The sequence below is a fragment of the Nerophis ophidion genome, linkage group LG06, assembly GCF_033978795.1.
Source record: "Nerophis ophidion isolate RoL-2023_Sa linkage group LG06, RoL_Noph_v1.0, whole genome shotgun sequence".
NCBI classification, from domain to species: Eukaryota; Metazoa; Chordata; class Actinopteri; order Syngnathiformes; family Syngnathidae; genus Nerophis; species Nerophis ophidion.
In genome coordinates this window covers 48,162,431-48,183,803 of record NC_084616.1, presented here as the reverse complement: position 1 = coordinate 48,183,803, position 21,373 = coordinate 48,162,431, and the positions used below count along the sequence as shown (strand labels likewise).

General features: G+C 39.0%; 3 protein-coding genes across 4 annotated transcripts in view; 2 read left to right on the top strand and 1 right to left on the bottom strand.

Moving 5' to 3' along the window:
* Positions 1-959: 959 nt before the first annotated feature.
* On the top strand, positions 960-6,223 carry LOC133554813 (uncharacterized). Its single transcript, XM_061903991.1, has 2 exons — positions 960-3,691; positions 5,774-6,223. Exon 1 carries the CDS (start codon positions 987-989, stop codon positions 3,420-3,422), a length of 2,436 nt encoding a protein of 811 aa, XP_061759975.1. The 5' UTR covers positions 960-986; the 3' UTR covers positions 3,423-3,691; positions 5,774-6,223.
* A 165-nt stretch (positions 6,224-6,388) lies between these two features.
* On the top strand, positions 6,389-16,872 carry LOC133554817 (glutathione S-transferase Mu 3-like). The gene is made up of 8 exons (XM_061903998.1): positions 6,389-6,563; positions 8,471-8,546; positions 8,624-8,688; positions 8,759-8,840; positions 14,904-15,001; positions 16,237-16,332; positions 16,409-16,519; positions 16,629-16,872. The coding sequence occupies exons 1-8, from the start codon at positions 6,534-6,536 to the stop codon at positions 16,722-16,724; spliced, it is 654 nt and encodes a 217-aa protein (XP_061759982.1). The 5' UTR covers positions 6,389-6,533; the 3' UTR covers positions 16,725-16,872.
* The window catches only part of eps8l3b (EPS8 signaling adaptor L3b), a 22,708-nt gene continuing 17,135 nt past the window's right edge, over positions 15,801-21,373 (bottom strand). For both annotated transcript variants that reach the window (XM_061903992.1, XM_061903993.1), the window contains exons 15-19: positions 17,748-17,997; positions 17,571-17,684; positions 17,412-17,500; positions 17,210-17,342; positions 15,801-17,144 (exon numbers count right to left, since the gene is read on the bottom strand). In XM_061903992.1, coding sequence (XP_061759976.1) covers positions 17,103-17,144; positions 17,210-17,342; positions 17,412-17,500; positions 17,571-17,684; positions 17,748-17,997 — 628 coding nt within the window. In that variant the 3' untranslated portion in view covers positions 15,801-17,102. The remainder of the gene's footprint in view (positions 17,145-17,209; positions 17,343-17,411; positions 17,501-17,570; positions 17,685-17,747; positions 17,998-21,373) is intronic.

Below are 21,373 nucleotides of genomic sequence, written 5' to 3'. Positions count from 1 at the left end.
ACTATCCTAAGACACAGACAACTGGGATTCTTACATGCAGTCGAGAAGCTGAAGAGTTGGGCTCCACAGTGTTTCAGCAGACAAGGGATGATGACAAAGTTGCTCCATCAATTCAGGACATTTCTTTCTTGAAAATCATGAGAGACAATTTAAAGAAAGATAAAAACAACAGCTGGGTAGCTCCGCTGCCTTTCAAGTCACTAAGGCGTCGTCTCCCCGATAACAAAGTACAGGCCTTAAATCGACTTTCATCACTGACGCGGAGTCTTGAAAGGAAGCCTGCATTAAAACAACATTTTCTCACCTTCATGGAAAATATGTTTCAGAAAAATAATGCAGAAGTAGCACCTCCTCTGAAGGGAGGCGAAGAGCGCTGGTATCTTCCAACCTTTGGTGTGTATCACCCGAAGAAGCCTGGAAACATTCGCATTGTGTTTGACTCAAGTGCTCAGCATAAAGGAGTGTCATTAAACAATGTCTTGTTGACTGGGCCCGACCTCAACAACAGCCTGCTTGGGGTACTTCTCAGGTTCCGCAAAGAAGCTGTAGCAGTAACAGCGGACATTGAACAGATGTTCTACTGCTTCCTCGTCAGGGAAGAGGACCGTAACTTCTTGAGGTTCCTGTGGTTCCGGGATAATGACCCATCCAAAGACATTATTGACTACCGCATGAGGGTCCACGTCTTCGGCAACAGCCCCTCCCCCGCAGTGGCTATCTACTGTCTCCGGAAGAGCACAGAGTTTGGAGACCCTGACGTCAAACAGTTCGTCAATCGGGACTTTTACGTGGACGGCGGCTTGAAATCCTTCTCTTCTGTAGAAGCAGCGGTGGACCTACTCAAGAGAACGCAAGACACTCTCTCAGCATCAAACTTGCGATTGCATAAAATTGCCTCAAACAGGAGAGAAGTAATGGAGGCCTTCCCATCCCGTGATCACGCCAGCGACTTAAAAGATCTGGATCTTGGTGCTGATGATCTTCCAATGCAACGCAGTCTCGGCCTCAACTGGAATTTGATGTCCGACACCTTCATCTTCATGGTGGGCAATGAAGAGAAACCCTTCACCCGCCGAGGCATCCTGTCTACTGTTAATGGCATCTACGATCCTCTTGGATTTATCGCCCCAGTCACTATTCAAGGCAAATCCATCTTACGAGAGCTTACAAGAGATCACGGCGACTGGGACTCTCCCCTCCCACAAGACATGAAACAGACATGGGTCACATGGCGAGCCTCTCTAGAAGATCTGGGAAGTCTCCAGGTACCTCGGACATATGCAGAACCTTCTCTGGCAGGAATGTTGCGACGAGAGCTATGTGTCTTTTGTGACGCCTCTACAAAGGCAATTGCTGCTGTAGCCTATCTCAGGCTAACAGATACAGAGGGTACCATCCATGTAGGGTTCACTATGGGAAAGGCTAAGTTGGCCCCCCTTAACGAACATACGGTGCCGAGGCTTGAGCTTTGCGCAGCTGTCCTTGCTGTAGAACTGGCAGAGCTCATCACTTCAGAAATCGACACACAACTGGATGAGACCATCTTTTACAGTGACAGTAAGGTAGTACTCGGTTACATCAAGAATGAGACCAGACGCTTCTACGTGTACGTCAGCAACCGAGTACTAAGGATAAGAAGGTCTTCTCGCCCTGAACAATGGCAACATGTGCCAACAGAACTCAACCCGGCAGATATCGCTACAAGGTCCGTTACAGCTGCACGTCTCGCAGATACCAGCTGGCTGTGTGGACCCCTATTTCTGAAAGAGCAATTGAAAAAACAGTCTGAAGAAGACAACTTTGAGCTAATTGACCCTTCATCGGATCCAGACATCCGTCCGCTAGTGTCAACAATGAGCACGACCATGTCAAGCAGACTACTTGGATCTCAGCGCTTCTCCAAGTTTTCAAGTTGGAAATCGTTGACCCATGCAGTCGGTCACCTTATCCATATTGCTCGCCGCTTCCAGAGGAACCCTGCAACCAAAGACAATGTTTGCAAAGACTCCCATCTCCGTCACGCGGCGATCTCTACAAACGAACTCTCACAGTCTGAGCAAATCATCATCTGCACTGTTCAACGGGAGATCTACGCTGATGAGTACACCTGTCTGCAGAAGGAGGAAAGTATTTCTAAAGACAGCCCCCTCAAAGCCCTCGATCCTTTCATTGATAATGACGGTCTTCTGAGAGTTGGAGGTCGTATCAAAGAAGCTCAACTTCAGCAACAAGAGAAAACCCCCATCATTATTCCCGGCAGTCATCATGTAGCAATACTCTTGATCCGACACTATCATGAGAAAACTCAAAATCAAGGGCGACTGTTCACCGAGGGTGCCATACGCAGTGGCGGATTCTGGATAGTTGGTGGAAAAAGACGGGTGAGCAGTGTGATTCATGCATGTGTAGTATGTCGTAAACTACGAGGCCCCCGTCAGACACAGAAGATGGCCGACCTTCCGGAAGATCGCCTCTCTACTGAACCTCCATTCACAAATGTTGGCTTGGATGTGTTCGGACCGTGGGCTTTGTCTTCACGACGTACAAGAGGTGGCTTCGCTCAGAGTAAACGGTGGGCAGTGTTATTTACCTGCATGAGTGTTCGAGCTGTCCACATCGAGGTAATAGAATCTCTAGACACGTCAAGCTTCATCAACGCTCTTCGGCGTTTCCTTGCTGTTAGGGGCCCTGTGAAGCTCATTCGTTCAGACCGAGGAACTAACTTTGTCAGCGCGTGCAAAGAGCTGAAGATCTCCTCAAACATCATTAATGCTTCGGTTGAGAAGTATCTCTTGGATCAAGGATGTGAATGGAAGTTCAACGCTCCTCATGCCTCTCATATGGGTGGTTCATGGGAGAGGATGATTGGAGTAGCACGAAGGATTCTGGACTCCATGTTCCTCCAGCTAGGAGCTTCACGACTCACTCACGAAGCACTCACTACACTGATGGCAGAGGTTGCTGCAATCATTAATGCCAGACCTCTGATCCCAGTGTCTACTGACCCGGACGACCCCCTCATCCTTACTCCAGCAACCCTCCTCACCCAAAAAGTGAGTCTTCCTTCTGCCCCAGTCGGTGATTGGATCAAAGACCTTCACAAGTCCCAGTGGTGCCAAGTCCAACATCTTGCCCAAACTTTCTGGAATAGATGGAAGAGACAATACCTTGCATCACTTCAACCACGGAGAAAGTGGACGGCCTCCACCCCAGACCTTCAGCTTGGGAGTATTTTCCTTCTCAAAGACAACCAGCTTGCAAGAAACGAGTGGCCTCTGGGCTTGATTACTCAAGTCTTTCCAAGCAAAGATGGTAAGGTGCGGCAAGTGGAGATCAAGGTCTACAAGAAAGATGGGACTAAACTCTTCCTGCGTCCCATTTCTGAGACAGTCCTCCTTCTTGCTCCTGATAAGGAACAATAAGAGCTGTATGGACATTTAGGTGGTGACATTTTAAAATGCCAGGCGGGGAGTGTTCTGCCCCAGTTATTAAGATTACTCTATTTAGTGTATGTTTATTGCTAAGTCATTTCAATTGGTTCTGCTAAGTGAGCTGTACCTATAAGAAACGCGTAGGTAGGTCACGTGTTTAGACTCCAGAAACATTTCAAACTGGTGTGCACAACTCCACTTCACTCCTCGTGTTTCTCAGCAAACAACTATTACACCTTATGCTGTTCGTGGCATCGTTGGTATGTACCTATCTTTAATGTTTATAGTACACAATGAATCATACTTAGCTGTGAAATGTGTGTGTTTAACGATGTTAGACGATATCTGATTTCATCACTTGTTCACGTCAGCTAACTTTCATTTGTTGTCATCTGCCTCCATCTAGTGGACGTTTGTTGTACTGTTACTTAAGACAATTTACCGGTAAACAGCAGAATGCTCATTTGTCACTTGTATTTAATAATTATAACCATACATACAGTAAAGTGTGACAAAGTTAAACTTAGATTTAATTCAAATGGAATACTTGATAGTCTGTGGTCTGTGATATGACATTATTAAGTTCATTTAATTCAGGCATTTACATGTACAATGTTTGTGTCCTACAGTTTCACCCTTTCAATTGTCAATAAACCTGGCCTCCATCAGTCAACCTGGTGTTCAGAGTTTTGATGAGCGGAAGGTGTTGAACTTACTGCTTTCGTGTACAAGTGTGCTTAAGGAAGGCAGGATAATGCTAATTGACCAGATAGTTTTCCCCGGTCTTGTTTGTTGTTCCTAAAAACATGTGTTTTATGTTGGGTATTAATGTTATTGAATGGGACTTGAATATGCTCAGTTATTAATACCTGGTGAATACGATAGAAGTAACTATCATTTTGGAATTATTTCATTTTGAAACAGTTCTATGTTTAAAATAAAGAAAAGAGGTTTATAAGCTAAAAGGGGGATATACAGATGTTCAGTACAATAGCACATAGCGTCCAGAGGGGGCGCCGTTGAGTGTATTGTGGGGATTAAGGGGATGAAGAAGAACGAGTAAAGGAAGCTGTGTGAAGTTTACATGAAGTCTCTGGAGTCTGCTTTCACGCATATAAACACTACCACAACATGGCCCACTATTTGAGAAGGACTGTGTTAAGGTTATTAGGGGTTCAAGTTAGATTTTATGGTTTCCAATTGGGTTATCAATCTTAAACTTAAATTTTAACCCAGGGTTACGGGTTTCATATTTGGGTTTTAACTAGGGTCAGTGCTTTATATTTTGGTCTCAGCCTGGAGTTACAGTTTTATTTTAGGGTTTAAATTTAAGGTTAGGGTTTCCGATTGGGGTTTCAAGCTTCAGTTTGGATTTTACCCTATATGGATAGGGTTTTAAACCAGGGTTAGTGTTATATATTTGGGTTTCAATCTAGGGTTTGTGTTACATCGTGGTCACATTTTATGGCGTGGCTCGTTCTCCCAAGATGCAGACGGAAACTCCAGAGGCAAAGTAAAGGTAAGACAGTGATTTATTCTAACAAATCAGGCAGGAAATGCAGGTAAATAAAACAAGCGTGCTGATAGCACGCAAAGCAAAGCTAAGGAAAAGGCTAGCGCAAAGGCCTAGCATATAAACAGGCATAGGAATCAAAAAGGTAGACGTCGTAACTGTTGAGAAGCGTAAACAAGACAGCCAGACTGAGTGTGGTGAAAAACGAGAATAAGTAGCTCTCTGATAAGTGACCAGGAGCAGGTGAGCGTCCCGAACACTAATCAGAGGCAGGTGAAACTAATGAGCACCCATGGTAACCAAAACACAAACCCAGGGGTGCTGAAAACAGAACTGAAGGAGTCAAACTAACTGAACAAAACATGATCTGGGCAACGGATAATAACAGTTTGGGTTTAAAGGGTTAAGGTTTAATTTTAGGGTTTTAATTTGAGGTTAGGGTTTTCGATTGAGGTTTTAAACTTAAGCTTGGGTTTCAACTTAAGTCTAAGGGTCACAAGGAAGGGTCGGGTTTCATATTTAGGTTTCAAGCTAGGGTTAGTGTTTTATATTTGGGTTCCAATAGGGTTTGAGTTTAAATGGTTAGGGTTTTATGTTAGGGTTTCAATTTCAGGTTAGGGTTAGACTTAAGCTTGGGTTTCAACCTAGGGTTAGGGTTACAAGCAAGGGTCAGGCTCTCATATTTGGCTTTCAAGCTATGGTTAGTTTCATATATGGGTTTCAACCTAAGGTTTGGGTTTAAAGAGTAGGGTTTTGTATTAAGATTCCAATTTAAGGTAGAGGTTTGTGATTGAGGTTTTCAAGCTTAAGCCTGGGTTTTAACCTGCAGATCAGCAGCGCAGAGATGTCCCCAACCGATGCACAGGCGAGCGGTCCATCCTAGGTCCCGACTCTGGACAGCCAGCACTTTATCCATGGCCACCGGACCTGTGTCCCCCCTGCTCCCCTCCACAAGGGAGAGGGGGGCACAGTAGGGGAAAAAAAATGCATGTATGCATGCATGTTCGTAATAAACTCAAACTCAACTCAACTCAACTCAACAACCCCCTGGCACTGTTTTGTACTGTTTGTTACTTACTTTGATTATTATTTCTTAACTGTTTGTATACGTTGAAATTTAGCTGAGATAGGCACCAGCGCCCCCCGCGACCCCAAAGGGAATAAGCGGTAGAAAAAGGGATGGATGGATGGAGGTTTCATTAAAAAAAGGAAAACAAATATATATATATTGTTATGGTTTTTGGAATGAAAAATATCATGGGACCCCGCATGCTTTCATTTTTCACTATTAAACTTCCTCAGCGGCGAAAGTTTGGACACCCCTGTACTAGATGAACTTGCTGTCCATACTTTGTCACCATTATTCCAAAGAAAGAGGCGGGTTATGCTACACAAGTGACCCGCCCACCTCCACTCCCTGACGGGCTGTTGCAGACTTCAAAAGAAGCCCTCCTAACTATCCGGTTCGGTATCCAGTGAACAAACGTCGTGCAGCAACACAACCAACAAGTCGACACAAGTGCAGCAACACAACCTATAAGTCGACACAAGTGCAGCATTCGTCACAAACTTCCACGTTCAGCACGAAGATGATTCTGGCTTACTGGGATATTCGTGGGGTGAGTTGTATGCCTCTGTCATATACGACAACTCCAGCAGGAATGGATAGATAATATGTTATTTCGTGCCGACTGTAGCTACAAAGACATCAGCTTGAAAAAAATACACGTTACTATATGAGAATAACTTATACGTTTCTACTTTTTCTGGGTTGTTGTGCAAAAGATATTAACGCCAAGAAAGTGTATGAGTGAACACACCTAGCCTTTATGTCGTAATAATGTCCAGATTTATGGAGGCTAATGCTAAACCTCGCTCACTTGGCCGTCTCAAATTATCAAGTTTTAAATTTAAGACTTTTAATGAAGCAAATGCGGTGAATTTGAGTCTGTTAATCATTTTTAAAATTAAAAAAAATGTAATTGAATACATGTGCGTACATAGGGCTTCACGGGTTCAAATCCAGGCTCGGGATCTTTCTGTGTGGAGTTTGCATGTTCTCCCCGTGAATGCGTGGGTTCCCTCCGGGTACTCCGGCTTCCTCCCACCTCCAAAGACATGCACCTGGGGATAGGTTGATTGGCAACACTAAAATTGGCCCTAGTGTGTGAATGTTGTCTGTCTGTCTGTGTTGGCCCTACGATGAGGTGGCGACTTGTTCAGGGTGTACCCCACCTTCCGCCCGATTGTAGCTGAGATAGGCGCCAGCGACCCCAAAAGGGAATAAGCGGTAGAAAATGGATGGATGGATATGCGTACATACTTCCGCGTAATTACTGTTATCAACATGCTGTTGGCAGATTACTTTTAGAATAGTTTTAATTTCACTATGTTCTTCTTATATTTCAATTATATTTTGTCCATACTCAAGAAATATGTTCATTTTTAAGGTCATGCAATCATTGGTTATCTAAATGGACCCTCAGTCTTATCTCAGTCAATAACCAACCAAAATACTTTGAATGAATGAATGAAAGATTGTTAATTGCTAATATCTAACAAAGGCCATGTCTACACTAAGCCGGATAATTATTTTAAGCCCCGTTTCAGCCACACTAAACGATGGTTTGGGTTCCCCTCTTCGGACAATTTTTTACACGGGTAAGTGCACTGTGTATTTCCTGAATCTCCGGCTCTTAGCTTTGTCTGGACTCATTGATCGTTTACAAACTGAGTTCGGAGAGGAAGTGACGCCAGAAAGACCTTGCCCCACACAGGAAGTGATGTCAGAAAGAACGAGGCAAAGCCAGCTTCATAACTAAGCGGTTTCGTATCTCTGAGGTAAACACTGGAAATATGGAGGCGAGTCATCCAGACATGGCCGTGTTTATCCTTCTACATGTACAGACACTTGTGGAAATCACACATGAATACCTTAAGAGAAAGCGATTGCAGCTATTTGGGATACAACACATCTCAGACGGCAAGAGAACTTTTGTATGTCAAAAAATACTAAATGTTCTAATACAAGTAATCAAGAAGTGCACCATAAAAAAGAATATATATATATATATATATAATTATATCCACCTCACAAATGCCATGTCAGTTGTTTGATGGTAATTGTACAATTTCACACATGTATTTTTACATCAACTTAAAGATGGCAGTTATGAAAAATATTTTGTTTACATTTTTTCCCCCCAACTCCTTTTATTGTTCACAGTGCTGAGTCACCATTACAAACGTCTTCTTTAGCATTTACATGCGAGGCCATTTCCAAGTGTGTTGACTCTTGTGTGAGCAGGTTTTTCCTGCTCAGGTCACCATCTGAAGCCTGACATCCGTTACATTTTGTATATGCACCAGGACGGCTATTGTGCCAACTGCTTTGAGAAGATAGCACCCAAATGATTACTATAATGCATGAGTGCACATGTAGATAAGAGTAAAGAAATGAATGAGCAGGGAAATTATTTTGAACAAGAAAATCTAAGTTTCCACACCTTTCTGTTTTTCTATGCAGCTGGCCCAGCCTATCCGCCTGTTGTTGGAGTACACTGGGACGCCATTTGAAGACAAGTTTTATGTTTGCGGCGAAGGTGAAGCTGCCTGCTTGACACGTTTTACTGCACACACATACTTACTTTGTATTGTCCTCTTCTTTCTGTGTGCCCAGCTCCCAGCTTTGACAAAAGCTGCTGGTTTGATGAGAAGTCCGGCCTTGGAATGGACTTTCCTAACGTGAGTACAGTGTGATGACTCATTCATTTATTCATTCATTTGTTTTAATATGATGCATGTTTGACTGCAGTTACCTTACTTGAAGGATGGAGACAGGATGATCGTGCAGAGTAATGCCATCATGAGATACATTGCTCGCAAACATAATATGTGTAAGTTTGAAATGCACTTGCAAAATGAACCATATAAAAATAACTAATATATTAAACTCAGCAATGATTTTTGTCTGAAATGCTTAATTTTCCAAGATAATTGAACCAAATGTGCACACTGAGGGACAGATTTACTTAAATCTAGACACCATGCGGTAAACAGCGTGTGCAGTCTATAAGATAGTGTATACTATTAGTGAGCGTGTTGTGTGTGATTTGCTATAACTATGTGTGCAATTGTAAAGTGGTGCACTCAAGAGTATTTTAAGTGTACTATACAGGGCTCTACTCACTCCGTTTGAGACGCAAAAAAAATGCATACTTAAAGACGTTATAAGTATTTTAATATATATATTCTATGTGGGGAAAAAACTAACGTAATTAAAAAAAAATAGGACACCGAAACTCATCAATTAAATTCATTTTTATCAGGTCCTTTAAGGGGAACTGCATTTTTGGGGAATTTTGCCTGTTGTTCACAGTCATTATGAAAGACAAGAACACACGTCTTTTTTTTTTTTTCTTTTTAAAGATAAAAAGTGCTTGGAAGGTGTGGCTAATGGGAGTCACCGTTGTAGCCTTCAAAACCCTCTAAAACAGCTTCAAAACCTTCCATTTACATTTTATATGCACACCATAAGTCTACGTATATATAATGTAGAAACAGACACGTTCATAACAATATGTAATATGTTCAATATTTACCATATTTGAATCATTTAATCACTTCTTCTGTGCATTGATTTCAGTTTCAGACTTCCTGTGTGTTCCTACTTCCGGATACAAATCTCTTGTGTGTGTTCTAATCAGCAGCAAACAACAAAGATGGCTATTTTTGGACAAATGAGCATTCACAACCATATATTTTTTTAAGTTGAATGAGAGGAGGATAAAATGCTGCTCTGCTTCTAGAAGCAAACACGAAGGAAGAGTAAAAGGTTGGAAGCCGATAGAATGAGGTATAAGCCACTTGAAGCTACAAATGTGGAATTTGGAGACAAGCTATTTCAACATAAATGGCGTGCTTACCTCAAATAAACCAGAAAAAACGTCCACGGCCATCTAGACCCAAAAGACTAACTGTCCATCGAGTGAGTCACACTTTATATCGATCATGATACACATAGCACGTCATGCGTGTTACAACTACAGTACACACAGTGTCTGGCTAACTTTAAAAACATACCATGAAATGTGGGCTAATACTTCACAGATACTGTAATGATTGTTCATGTTTTTCAATCACTACAGATTGGTGTCCTATCGCATTGTGTTGTGCACTACCAACGCAAACACGTTTTGTGCTGGCGTAGAAGCCAGCTTTATCTCTTGTTGTAGTTAGCTTTTACAGCTTATACCATAGCATGCCGATGTGTTAGTACGCTAGAAAAAGAGTTCCTCAGTGTTCGCTTTTACAATGAGGTTACAAAACGTGAATTAAGTATTGGTGCCATTTTTAAAGTGATTTAGTGGTGCAATTTATTTCTCCTACTAGCTGTATTGTTAGCTACCTAGAACGAGCTGATTTTTACATGTTAGAATGTAAAAAGAACAAAACCCTTTTGTCCTCTTGTCTCTCATAGGCAAAAATCCCCCAAAAAGTGCAGTTCCCTTTTAAAATTATGAAATAATGTTGCTGAATGGATGATATGTCTAATATTTCAATTTCTGACCTTCCAAAATGTTGACACACACGTAGGACAGAGGATTGTCGTCTGTCTGCAGTGCAAGCACTGATCCTGCAGCTTTGTGTGGAACTCTGTTTGCATGTGCAAAATAATGCTCACAAAACGGTGATGAGTGTTGATAACTTACATTGCGCGTGCTAAATAATTACATTTACGTCTTCTCCTCCCAGTATTGTGGACGTTTTGATGATCAACATATTTTTTGCACAGTAATGAAGCAGATACAAAAGTGATTGCACGCCTTATACCAGTGGTTCTCAACCTTTTTTCAGTGAGGTACTCCCTGTGAACATTTTTTTTATTCAAGTACCCCCTAATCAGAGCAAAGCATTTTTGGTTGGAAAAAAAGAGATAAAGAAGTAAAATACAGCACTGTGTCATCAGTTTCTGATTTATTAAATTGTATAACAGTGCAAAATATTGCTCATTTGTAGTGGTCTTACTTGAACTATTTGGAAAAAAAGATATAAAAATAACTAAAAACTTTGTTGAAAAATAAACAAATGATTCAATTATAAATGAAGATTTCTACACATAGACGTAATCAACTTAAAGTGCCTTCTTTGGGGATTGTAGTAGAGATCCATCTGGAATCATGAACTTAATTCTAAACATTTCTCCACAAAAAAAGAAATCTTTGACATCAATATTTATGGAACATGTCCACAAAAACTCTAGCTGTCAACACTGAATATTGCATTGTTGTTGGTTTTTTTCACAGTTTATGAACTTACATTCATATTTTGTTGAAGTATTATTTAATAAATATAGTTATCAACGATTTTTGGATTGTTGCTATTTTTTAGAATATTTAAAAAAAATCTCACGTACCCCTTGGCATACTTTCAATTACCCCCAGGGGTACACGTACCCCCATTTGAGAACCACTGCCTTATATTACTCACTTAACAAACACAATCCAATTTGAACACATTTAGTAGATGCACTTTTTTTTTAGTACACGCAAACCTTTAGTAAAATGTATTTTAATACATTTTGGTCCAGATTACATGTGAACATAACCTTAGAGGACGTTGGAACTCTGTGGCAGAACACAAACGGTTCTGTTAGAGTTGGTCAACGTCTAATATGTTCATATTTTGAAACAAATACAGGGAGTATTTGTAGTGTCAAACTATTGAAATCCTAAAAACTTTGAACAATGTTTCAAGGTCAACTAACATCATAATTGCTGGTGTATGGCACTGGTTCAAAGTAAAAATAAAAAATAAAACTTTACCAAAAAGTACAAAAACACCAGTTAGCATGTCACATTAGTGGTTTCAAACAACAGATTAAAAAAAAAAATGTATATATGTATATATTAGGGCTGCAAATCTTTGGGTGTCCCACGATTCGATTCAATATCGATTTTTGGGGTCGCGATTTGATTATAAATCGATTTTTTTTTTTCAGATTTAATGCGATTCTCGATTCAAAAACGATATTTTTCCGTTTCAAAGCGATTCTGTATTCATTCAATACATAGGATTTCAGCAGGATCTACCCCAGTCTGCTGACATGCTAGCAGGGTAGTAGATTTTTTTTTTAAAAAAGCTTTTATAATTGTAAAGGACAATGTTTTATCAACTGATTACAATAATGTAAATTTGTTTTAACTATTAAACGAACCAAAAATATGACTTATTTTATCTTTGTGAAAACATTGGACACAGTGTGTTGTCAAGCTAATGAGATGCCATGCAAGTGTAAGCCTCTGTGACACTATTGTTCGTTTTTTTTTTTTTTTATAAATGTCTAATAATTTCAATGAGGGATTTTTAATCACTGCTATGCTGAAATTATAACTAATATTGATACTGTTGTTGATATTCATTTTTGTTTCATTACTTTTGGTTTGTTCTGTTTCGTGTTTGTGTCTCCTCATTTGCTCTGTTTATTGCAGTTCTGAGTGTTGCTGGGTCAGGTTTGGTTTCGGAATTGGATTGCATTGTTATGGTATTGCTGTGTATTGTTTTGTTGGATTGATAAAAAATTTATTTTTTTAAAATGAGAATCGATTCTGAATCGCACGTGAGAATCGCGATTCAAATTTGAATCGATTTTTTCCCCCACACCCCTAGTATATATATTATACACATCAACTTTAACACTCATGCAAGTATAAAAACAAGTTCAACACCTAATCTTAAGTAATGCAAGGCAAAGGTGATCAACATCAAAAAAAATATTTTAATATTCTTTGGTCTCAAGTGTAAACATTAGCTGCTGGTAAAATATTAAGACCTGAAAATACTTACACCTTTAACTTTGGCGTAAGGTAAAGTTGATTGATGTCACAGATGGGGCACAGTTTTTTTCAACAATTGTTGGTCTGACAAGTGTTTAAGAATAACGCTCAAATTTCACCTTTTCTATTGATTTTAGATCATTTGTCGCTTGTAACAAAATAAACAAGTCATGCTGAACAAAAGTATTGAGACACTGCTTGACTGTGAGTTTGCTCTTTTGGATTATTTGCCCCAAGAAAGTAAAAATGACATGAACATAATTTGGTGCTTGCGAAAGTGAGCTCTCACAAGACATGCTGACAACTCACATGACTGCAGCTATAGCCCTGAAGTCTTCCTGCACAACTCTCCTCCCCCCAAATGTTGCGTAATCCCACATTTAATGACTTTGAAGAAAATCAACTTCCACTGCATTCTATTGTTTTGAACATGTGCTTGCTTTTCTTGCTACTCTTTGATATAAAGTGTGTTTTTGTTTCGTATTTGAGGGTTTGACATGCTGTGCTTGAAAGAACATTCCACAAGTCCAGCAATATTTTGTGGTTGTGCTGTGGACCTTCTGCCCTTCAGTGTTCAAAACCTGCATTGACGGAACTACAGAAGTACTATGGAAATACTAGCCATAACAAGGGCAGACTTTAATGCTCCCTCAAATTCACTATTTCACGAGATGAAGCTCCTGAAACTTACCGAGTTTAACTTCTCACATAACAAATGCCTGATGGATAATGTGGTATGTAAACTGAATGATCGGCTCTGTGAGCTCATTCTTATCACCTTTTCCACATGAGAAGGAAACATTGGCTAAAGGGCAAACGCCGTAAACTCAAATGCACAAGCTTTAGTATAACGCGCAAAGGCCCAAATATCTGGAACAAACTTGACAGTCAAATCACACAATCTAAAATGGGAAAAAAAACAACTCTTGAAACACAAATTGTTGCTGCATTATACAACTCCATGAAACCCAAAAACTGTCACACTAACCAAAATATGTATTATTGTTTGTTTACTGTAACGTGAGGTATTTATCATTTACTGTAGTATGTATGTATATATATATATATATATATATATATATATATATATATATATATATATATATATATATATATATATTAGGGATGTCCTGATCCAGGTTTTTGCACTTCCGATCCGATACCGATATTGTTTTTGCACTTCCGATACTGGCCGATACTGGCCTATCCGCGCCTGTATTAAAGTTTAAAGTTATTTAGCCTACTTAGTTGTCAGATTCATGCTGAAAAGGATTTTAGTACTCTTGATAACAACTAGCCAGCTGAATTAGGTGAGTTTGAATAATACACAATAGTTGGTATTCAAGGATAAACACAAAATATAAAAAATTATACATGACAAACAGAAATGGCATCGTTACACAGTAAAAAAGTGAACAGTATAAAGTGCAAATAATGCTGCAAACATTATTAAAAAAAGCAAAACACACAAACAACCTGAGTGGGATAAAATGTCTATAACTCAGCATCAATACTTTCTCTTAAACAAGTGTAAACTTTAAAAAAAAAATATATATATATATATCTACACACTCCCTTCAATTGTTTGCCCCAGTCGGGGTGGGGGGGGGGGGGGGGCAAACAATTGAAGTCCAAGCATAATGGGGAGATTCTTTCTAACAAAGACGAGCACTTCAAGATGCTCAGGTGTCAGCCTGCTCCTGTGGTCATCTATGATGACAACCCTAATATCTTTATATATATATATATATATATATATATATATATATATATATATATATATATATATATATAACTTTATTTATTTATTTATTGTTGGCAAAATTACCCTGTGTAAGACTACCAACTACCAGAAAATAAACAAGAGAGTACGGATAAAAACTGTAAAGACGTGTGACTGTATAAAATGTTTTAAATGTAAGCATGCAAAATGTTGTTATTGTTGTACTTTATCTTACTTGTACTGTATTGGGGTCCCCGCTTATAAGCTATTACAGCTTCCTGGGAGTTTAATTTTACAAATATTATTCAATTAAGTGTATGGGCTTTTATGATGTTCTGTAAATGAAGAGAAGTGAAATTAACTACCGCTACAGCTAACACCCGTCTTAAATTTGGTCCCAGGTGGTGAGACGGAGGATGAGAAGATCCGTGTGGACATCTTGGAGAACCAGGCCATGGACTTCAGGAATGGTTTTGTGATGTTGTGTTACACCGATTTTGTGAGTAATGCCCTTTACAAATGTATGGGGGTGTCCTGATCCGATACTGATATTGGGTATCAGTCCAATATGGGCAAAAAATACGTTTGATAACAGCTATCCTGTAAAATCTCAGATAGAAGCTTTGATACAAGCAGTCCAGCAGCATGTTCATTTGTACAGAATTGGTATATCTAAACATCCCCCAATAATCAGTGAAGTCATGTATAAAAGTTACACTTGGTGGTGACACAAAAGCACACACTCAGACTTTTGATTGCATTTATTTAATATTTAAAATGCATTTCAAAATCTTTCATGTTTTTTTATAATGATTGTGAATGATGGGCAAAATCCCCTACCCCCCCAAAAAATGCAGTTCCCCCTTATAGAAGGATGGCAAGTCTCATGTCGCGTGATTCCATCAAATAACAACGCGACATACATGGATGGACATTATGACAGAAAATATATCCCTGCCAAAAATCCCAACTTTTTGTAAATACAGGTATATTGACAAATTGGAGACTTATATTAGAATTAAAGAAGAGGCAGCATTCTTATACTTTCTGTAACATCCAGGAAAAAAATGTCTGCTTGAAAAACGTCACATCTATTTGCTACAAGAATATAATTTATTTTATTTAAATGTTCGCAATATTTCAGGGTTCCCTACGAGGAAACCTTACAATGTATTAATTCCATAAACTGCTGTAAAATTGTATACAGTTGATTAGATGGCAAGTAATTGTGATGCAGAAAAATCCCATGTTTTTTTTAACCAATTTTCTTTAAAAATGTTCCATATTTTGAAACACAAATAATGATTCTCCACTTAGACACAAGTAATAAAGGTGTTTGTGAGATCCCCTGATATTGTTTGGTGCTAAACTAACCACAACATTATGTCGCTACTTTCCTCAAAAAACCACTTAAAGCTTTGTTCAGCTGTTTACTGACATACTGTTCATGTTTGAATAACTTTTACTACAAATTCATATCGGCTCCAAATATCGATTATTGGCCTCCTTGACAACTAATAATGGTATCGGTCCTGGAACAAAAAAACATATCGGCCAATCCCTAAAACCTATCATTGTCCTGAAAAAAATCCCTTGACCTTTTTCCAACATTTCATACTACAAAGTAAAAGTATTTACTATGATGGGATTAATGTCGGTATCAACCAATACTGAATATTGGACCTTCCTACAAATGAACCTGATTTAAAAGTCACACAATTCTCTCTCCATCAGGACAAGATGAAGCAAGGATACCTGGAGAAGCTCCCTAATGTACTGCAGCGGTTTTCCACTTTCTTGGGGGACAGGAAGTGGTTTGCTGGTGACAAGGTAGTTTTTTTTTGGGTTGCTATATACTGGAAAATAACAAGTTTTAACTAAATATGAATGGTTTTCTGGGTACAAGATCACGTTTGTGGACTTCATCATGTACGAGTTGTTGGACCAACACAGGATGTTTCACAGCACGTGCCTGGATAAATTCAAGAACCTCCAAGACCTCCTTACTCGTTTTGAGGTGAGAGCAGTCTTTTAGGAAGTGCCAAGTCCTTCTCTCTTCCTCCTATCGGTGCATCACGACAGGCAATATGTATAATAATTATTCTGACGTTTTATTTGCGTTGCAGTCTCAGGAGAAGATTGCGGACTACATGAAGTCTAAAAGATTCCTGAAGAACCCGGTCAACAACAAGATGGCCAAATGGGGCAACAAGAAGGAGTAAAGAAGTGATGAGCTGTCATTCCTCAATGGCTCAATTAGTTCTATTATCTTGTCTCCAAAAGGTGGTACTAATTATTTGAGAATGGATATCTAGCACTTAATTTACTTTAAATTTCACATTGAGCACATTAAAGTTAAAATATTTCTCAGTTTGTGTCTTTATTTTTACTTCTTTCTCACAATTAACTTGAAATACTGAAAATATATAACTGGAAAAAAAGCTTGAAAGTATTCCAAATTATGTTTATGATCAAATGAGTATATTTTATTAACATGCTTTTAATAATTGTACACAACACAACAAGTTTGTTTGCTATATAAATAATTGTAAATGGAAAGGAATGTCCACAGAATGACAATGGAGAAGAAAGTCTGGTCGTTAGTAGCGTCCATCATACAGGCCTGAGGGTTCACTGGCCAGCTGCAGGGGGACAAAAAGTCAGACATCGCTGCTGTGATGCACTTGTATTGAGTGTACACACTTACTGCAATGGCTGATTTGATGGCCTGCAGCTGGAAGAAGACCTTGGCTCCTTCTTCCGGACACACAATCCTCATCTCGTCCTTGCCCATCTGCAGCAGCATTTTACCCGTCAGCACCCCGAGGCTGGTGACAGTCCTGCTCCAAAGATGGCACGTTTACAGGACATCAAGCACTATTAGAATGAATCTGGATTGGTCCACTCACATCTTGGAGAAGCCTTTGTGCTGCAGCCATGCTCGCACCTCTGCAGGCGAGGACGTCATGTTTAGAGACGCTGGCCCGCGGGACGATCGCTGTCGGGTGCAATGAAAAACACTTCAAGTAAAATCAAGGGTTCATGAGCCGAGCAAGCAGTGAGCTCACCATGTCCTCCACTGGTATCCCCCTCCTGATGGGCTCCAGAACATTCTGAGGAATGTTGCCTTTCTCCCCATGCTGGTTGCGTACCAGCCACCATTGCTTAGACTTTTGTACCACCTGTAGGAAATCACCTAATGATGCTCACATCCGCATCTATACTGACAAAACAAGCCGTCTCACCTCCACCACATCACCCTTCATGGCGGTGAGCTCACGGTTGTTTCGAGCCACAATGTCATACATGACTCGCATTAGCTCGCCACCTTCTCGGATGTACCCAGGGGGTTCCCCGGGTGGGTACCGCTGGCTGTTGGTCCTGCTCATGTGGTCATTTTGGTAAGGAAGCTGGGCAGGCTTGTGGGGCGCAGGTGGCTGCCAGCCGCCATAGAACTCAGGGAGGTAAGGCGGGACGTCGTCGGGCCACCGAGACCTGTGATGCGACAACGGGGCACACAAGGATCGACTAAAAAGGAGGAACTGTGATTAAATATTCATTTTGGCAGTTCATTGCCACCACACCTCTTTGTTACATGAGAGCAGACACATGTCACAGGTAAAAACAGATGGAGAACCACTTATTCCACTACAATTCTTACAATGTAAATAAAAGTCCAGAGGAACAATTAGTAGAAAAAAATGGATGGGTTCTCAGACTTTTTTCACCAAGTACCACTTGAGAAAAAACTTTGCTCTCCAAGTACCAATATAATGACCTACATCAAAATAAAGTATCGTAGTAGGCACAGTTTGAACATAGGAAAATAAAACACTGTACTTTAATCAAGTGATTGTTTGAGATTCCACCTGATAGAGCCCAGGTACCACAGTTTGAGAATAATCAATTATATCACCCCTTAAAATATTTACACTTGAATTGATTAAAACTTTTATTAGTAGATTGCACAGTAAAGTACATATTCCATACAATTGACCACTAAATGGTGGCACCCGAATAAGTTTTTCAACTCGTTTAAGTCGGGGTCCACGTTAATTCATGGTAACACTTTAGACTGCTCAAAAATTTCACATCCAAGTCAGAAATTTTCAAGAATCGCAATTTTTCTTTGTAATAATCAATTTTAGAATGAAAATAATCAAAAATGTTTGATATTATTGCTAACGTTGCTTTCAATCAATCAATCAATCATTGTTTACTTATATATAGCCCTAAATCACAAGTGTCTCAAAGGGCTGCGCACACAACGACATCCTCTGCTCAGCTTTCATTATTGTAGTTCCTTTTTTTGGTATTGTATTTAAAAAGTATTCAATTTGTCTTCACAACTGCTTTGTACATTTCTATCCTTTGTATTGTAAAGAAGGGATAGGGTTGGAGTTCCACAATTTTTTTTCATTTAAATGATTAAAATTCTGTGATTTAAAAAAAATGTAATTGTAAAAATATATATTTTTTTAATACGTTTTTAGGTCAACACCATGTGTATGTGTCATTACCTGTTTTGAAAAGGTGTTACTATAATCAATAAACAATATATATATATATATATATATATATATATATATATATATATATATAAAGTTATATATTTGGAGAATGGTGTTGAATCAGGAACTGATTTGAATCATCACCCCAAGAATGGGAATCTAATTGTGAGGAGTCCAAAGAATCGCATTTTTGTTATTTATTATCATAACTTAAAACCGAAGCAATTAGTTTGAGTTTTCTATTTTTTTTTTTTTTACAAAGGACCTCCTATAAAATATGGTATCACTTAACAAGTACACGTTATTACGCATTCATAAAGCATTCGTAAATAATAAATGATCAATGTTTTATTGTATGAATAATATTCATAAAAAGCCTAATGGCTGCATTTTGACTGCAGACCTTTCAGCAATATCAGCCTTCCACACATCAGGTGTGTCCTGTGACTGACAGCCATAAAGTGTAACATATCACTGCATATCGCAAGATGAACTAGCTCTTTATGAAAGAGCTTCAGATTAACATACCCTTCTCCAGAAAAACAAGCGAGACACTATCCAACAATCGTAAGCAGAATTTTTGGGGAAAATTTAACTATTTTTATACTTTTTTTCAAACTGGAATTTGATTAGATGCAAGTTTTTGATTTTTTTTTTTTTTGTTATGCATGTTTTGTATCTAAACAAAATCATGGGAAAAAATGTGTCAACAATAAAAGAATGTGTGCAAAATAACAAATTCCAAACACAAATGTTCCTGTCACAACTCAAACTGTACACCTGCCTTCAAAGACCAGCACTCATTATGTGCACCACAGGAGACACTGAGAAGACTCTGGAACATTTGACATTATGTTCTCAACAATGACGGAGCAGGAAGGTGCTCGGAATACGTTCGCAGTGAAAATCATTCAAGCAACTATGGAGGGGCGGCCATGTTTGTGTGGTTATTAATGTGAATGTAATGTCAACCAAGCCTGGGGCCATGATGGTCAGAACTTTTCTTCTTGTCACTCAATCTATTTGTTCATTTCCTGTTAAAATCAGGTAACTTGCCGTACTGTTGTAACATGTTTTATCAATACGTCTGTTGAAATGTAATGCTGTTTCGATACCTGACATTAGTTTTGGGTAATACTACAGTTTGAGTATCGATCCAATACCAAGTAGTTACAGGGCAGTATTGGTCATACCAATGAATAGAATAGAATAGAATAGAATAGGATTATTAATCCCTGGGGGAAATTCAGCACTACAGTTTTCTCACAATAAATTATAAATATGTAAGTATTTTTTACATGTGAATAATATAAATACAGTCTATTATACAGCATTATTCACAAGGGAATAATATAAATACAGTCTATCATACAGCATTATTCACATGCGAATAATATAAGTACAGTCTATTTTACATTCAAGATGCTGGTATTGATACTATATTGTTTTAATATCATTTAATGATTACATTTTTGATCACAATTATCCTCAAACAAAAACTATGGATAGCAGTGTAACATTATCAATTAAACATTTAAATTATTGCTTACTATTGGCTCTAAATTAAATCCTTTAGTTTTTTATAACTTATAGCCCTTCTATGTCCAGAGACTTACTGTATTTGCTGGGGTGGTAAACGATAACAAAAAAGACGAAAGAGTTTTTCATAATACAAATATTGGTAATATCGACTATATACCAACACTATACTTGGTATTGTATCGAACCTCTCACCTTTTAATTTTCCTTAGGGAACTGTTTTGAAGGAATCAATAAAGTACTATCTATCTACCTTTGTTTACATTCAATAGCTTGGCGTCTGACAGCGTGTAGTGAAGCATGTTTACCTTAATAGCAAGCTTAAGTTATCAGAGGACTTAGGATGCTAAATTGACCATAATGATGATCAAAGAGCAGATAAGAAGACTGATGTGACAGAGTGAGTCCATACTGTCATCTTAATGTGATGGCAAATGTCATTTTATGTGTCACTTTGCTGCCTCTAAACCAGGACTCCTTTAAAAAAGAAGTTATTAATCTCAGTGGGGGTTTTTTCCTGGTTTAATAAAAAAAGAATAAACAAGCTGCTCTGGAAAGGGACGGCGTGGCGCAGTGGTAGAGTGGCCGTGCGCAACCCGGGGGTCACTGGTTCAGATCCCACCTGGAACCAACCTCGTCACGTCCGTTGTGTCCTGAGCAAGACACTTCACCCTTGCTCCCGATGGGTGCTGGTTGGCCTTGCATGGCAGCTCCCTCCATCAGTGTGTGAATGTGTGTGTGAATGGGTAAATGTGGAAGTAGTGTCAAAGCGCTTTGAGTACCTTGAAGGTAGAAAAGCGCTATACAAGTACAACCCATTT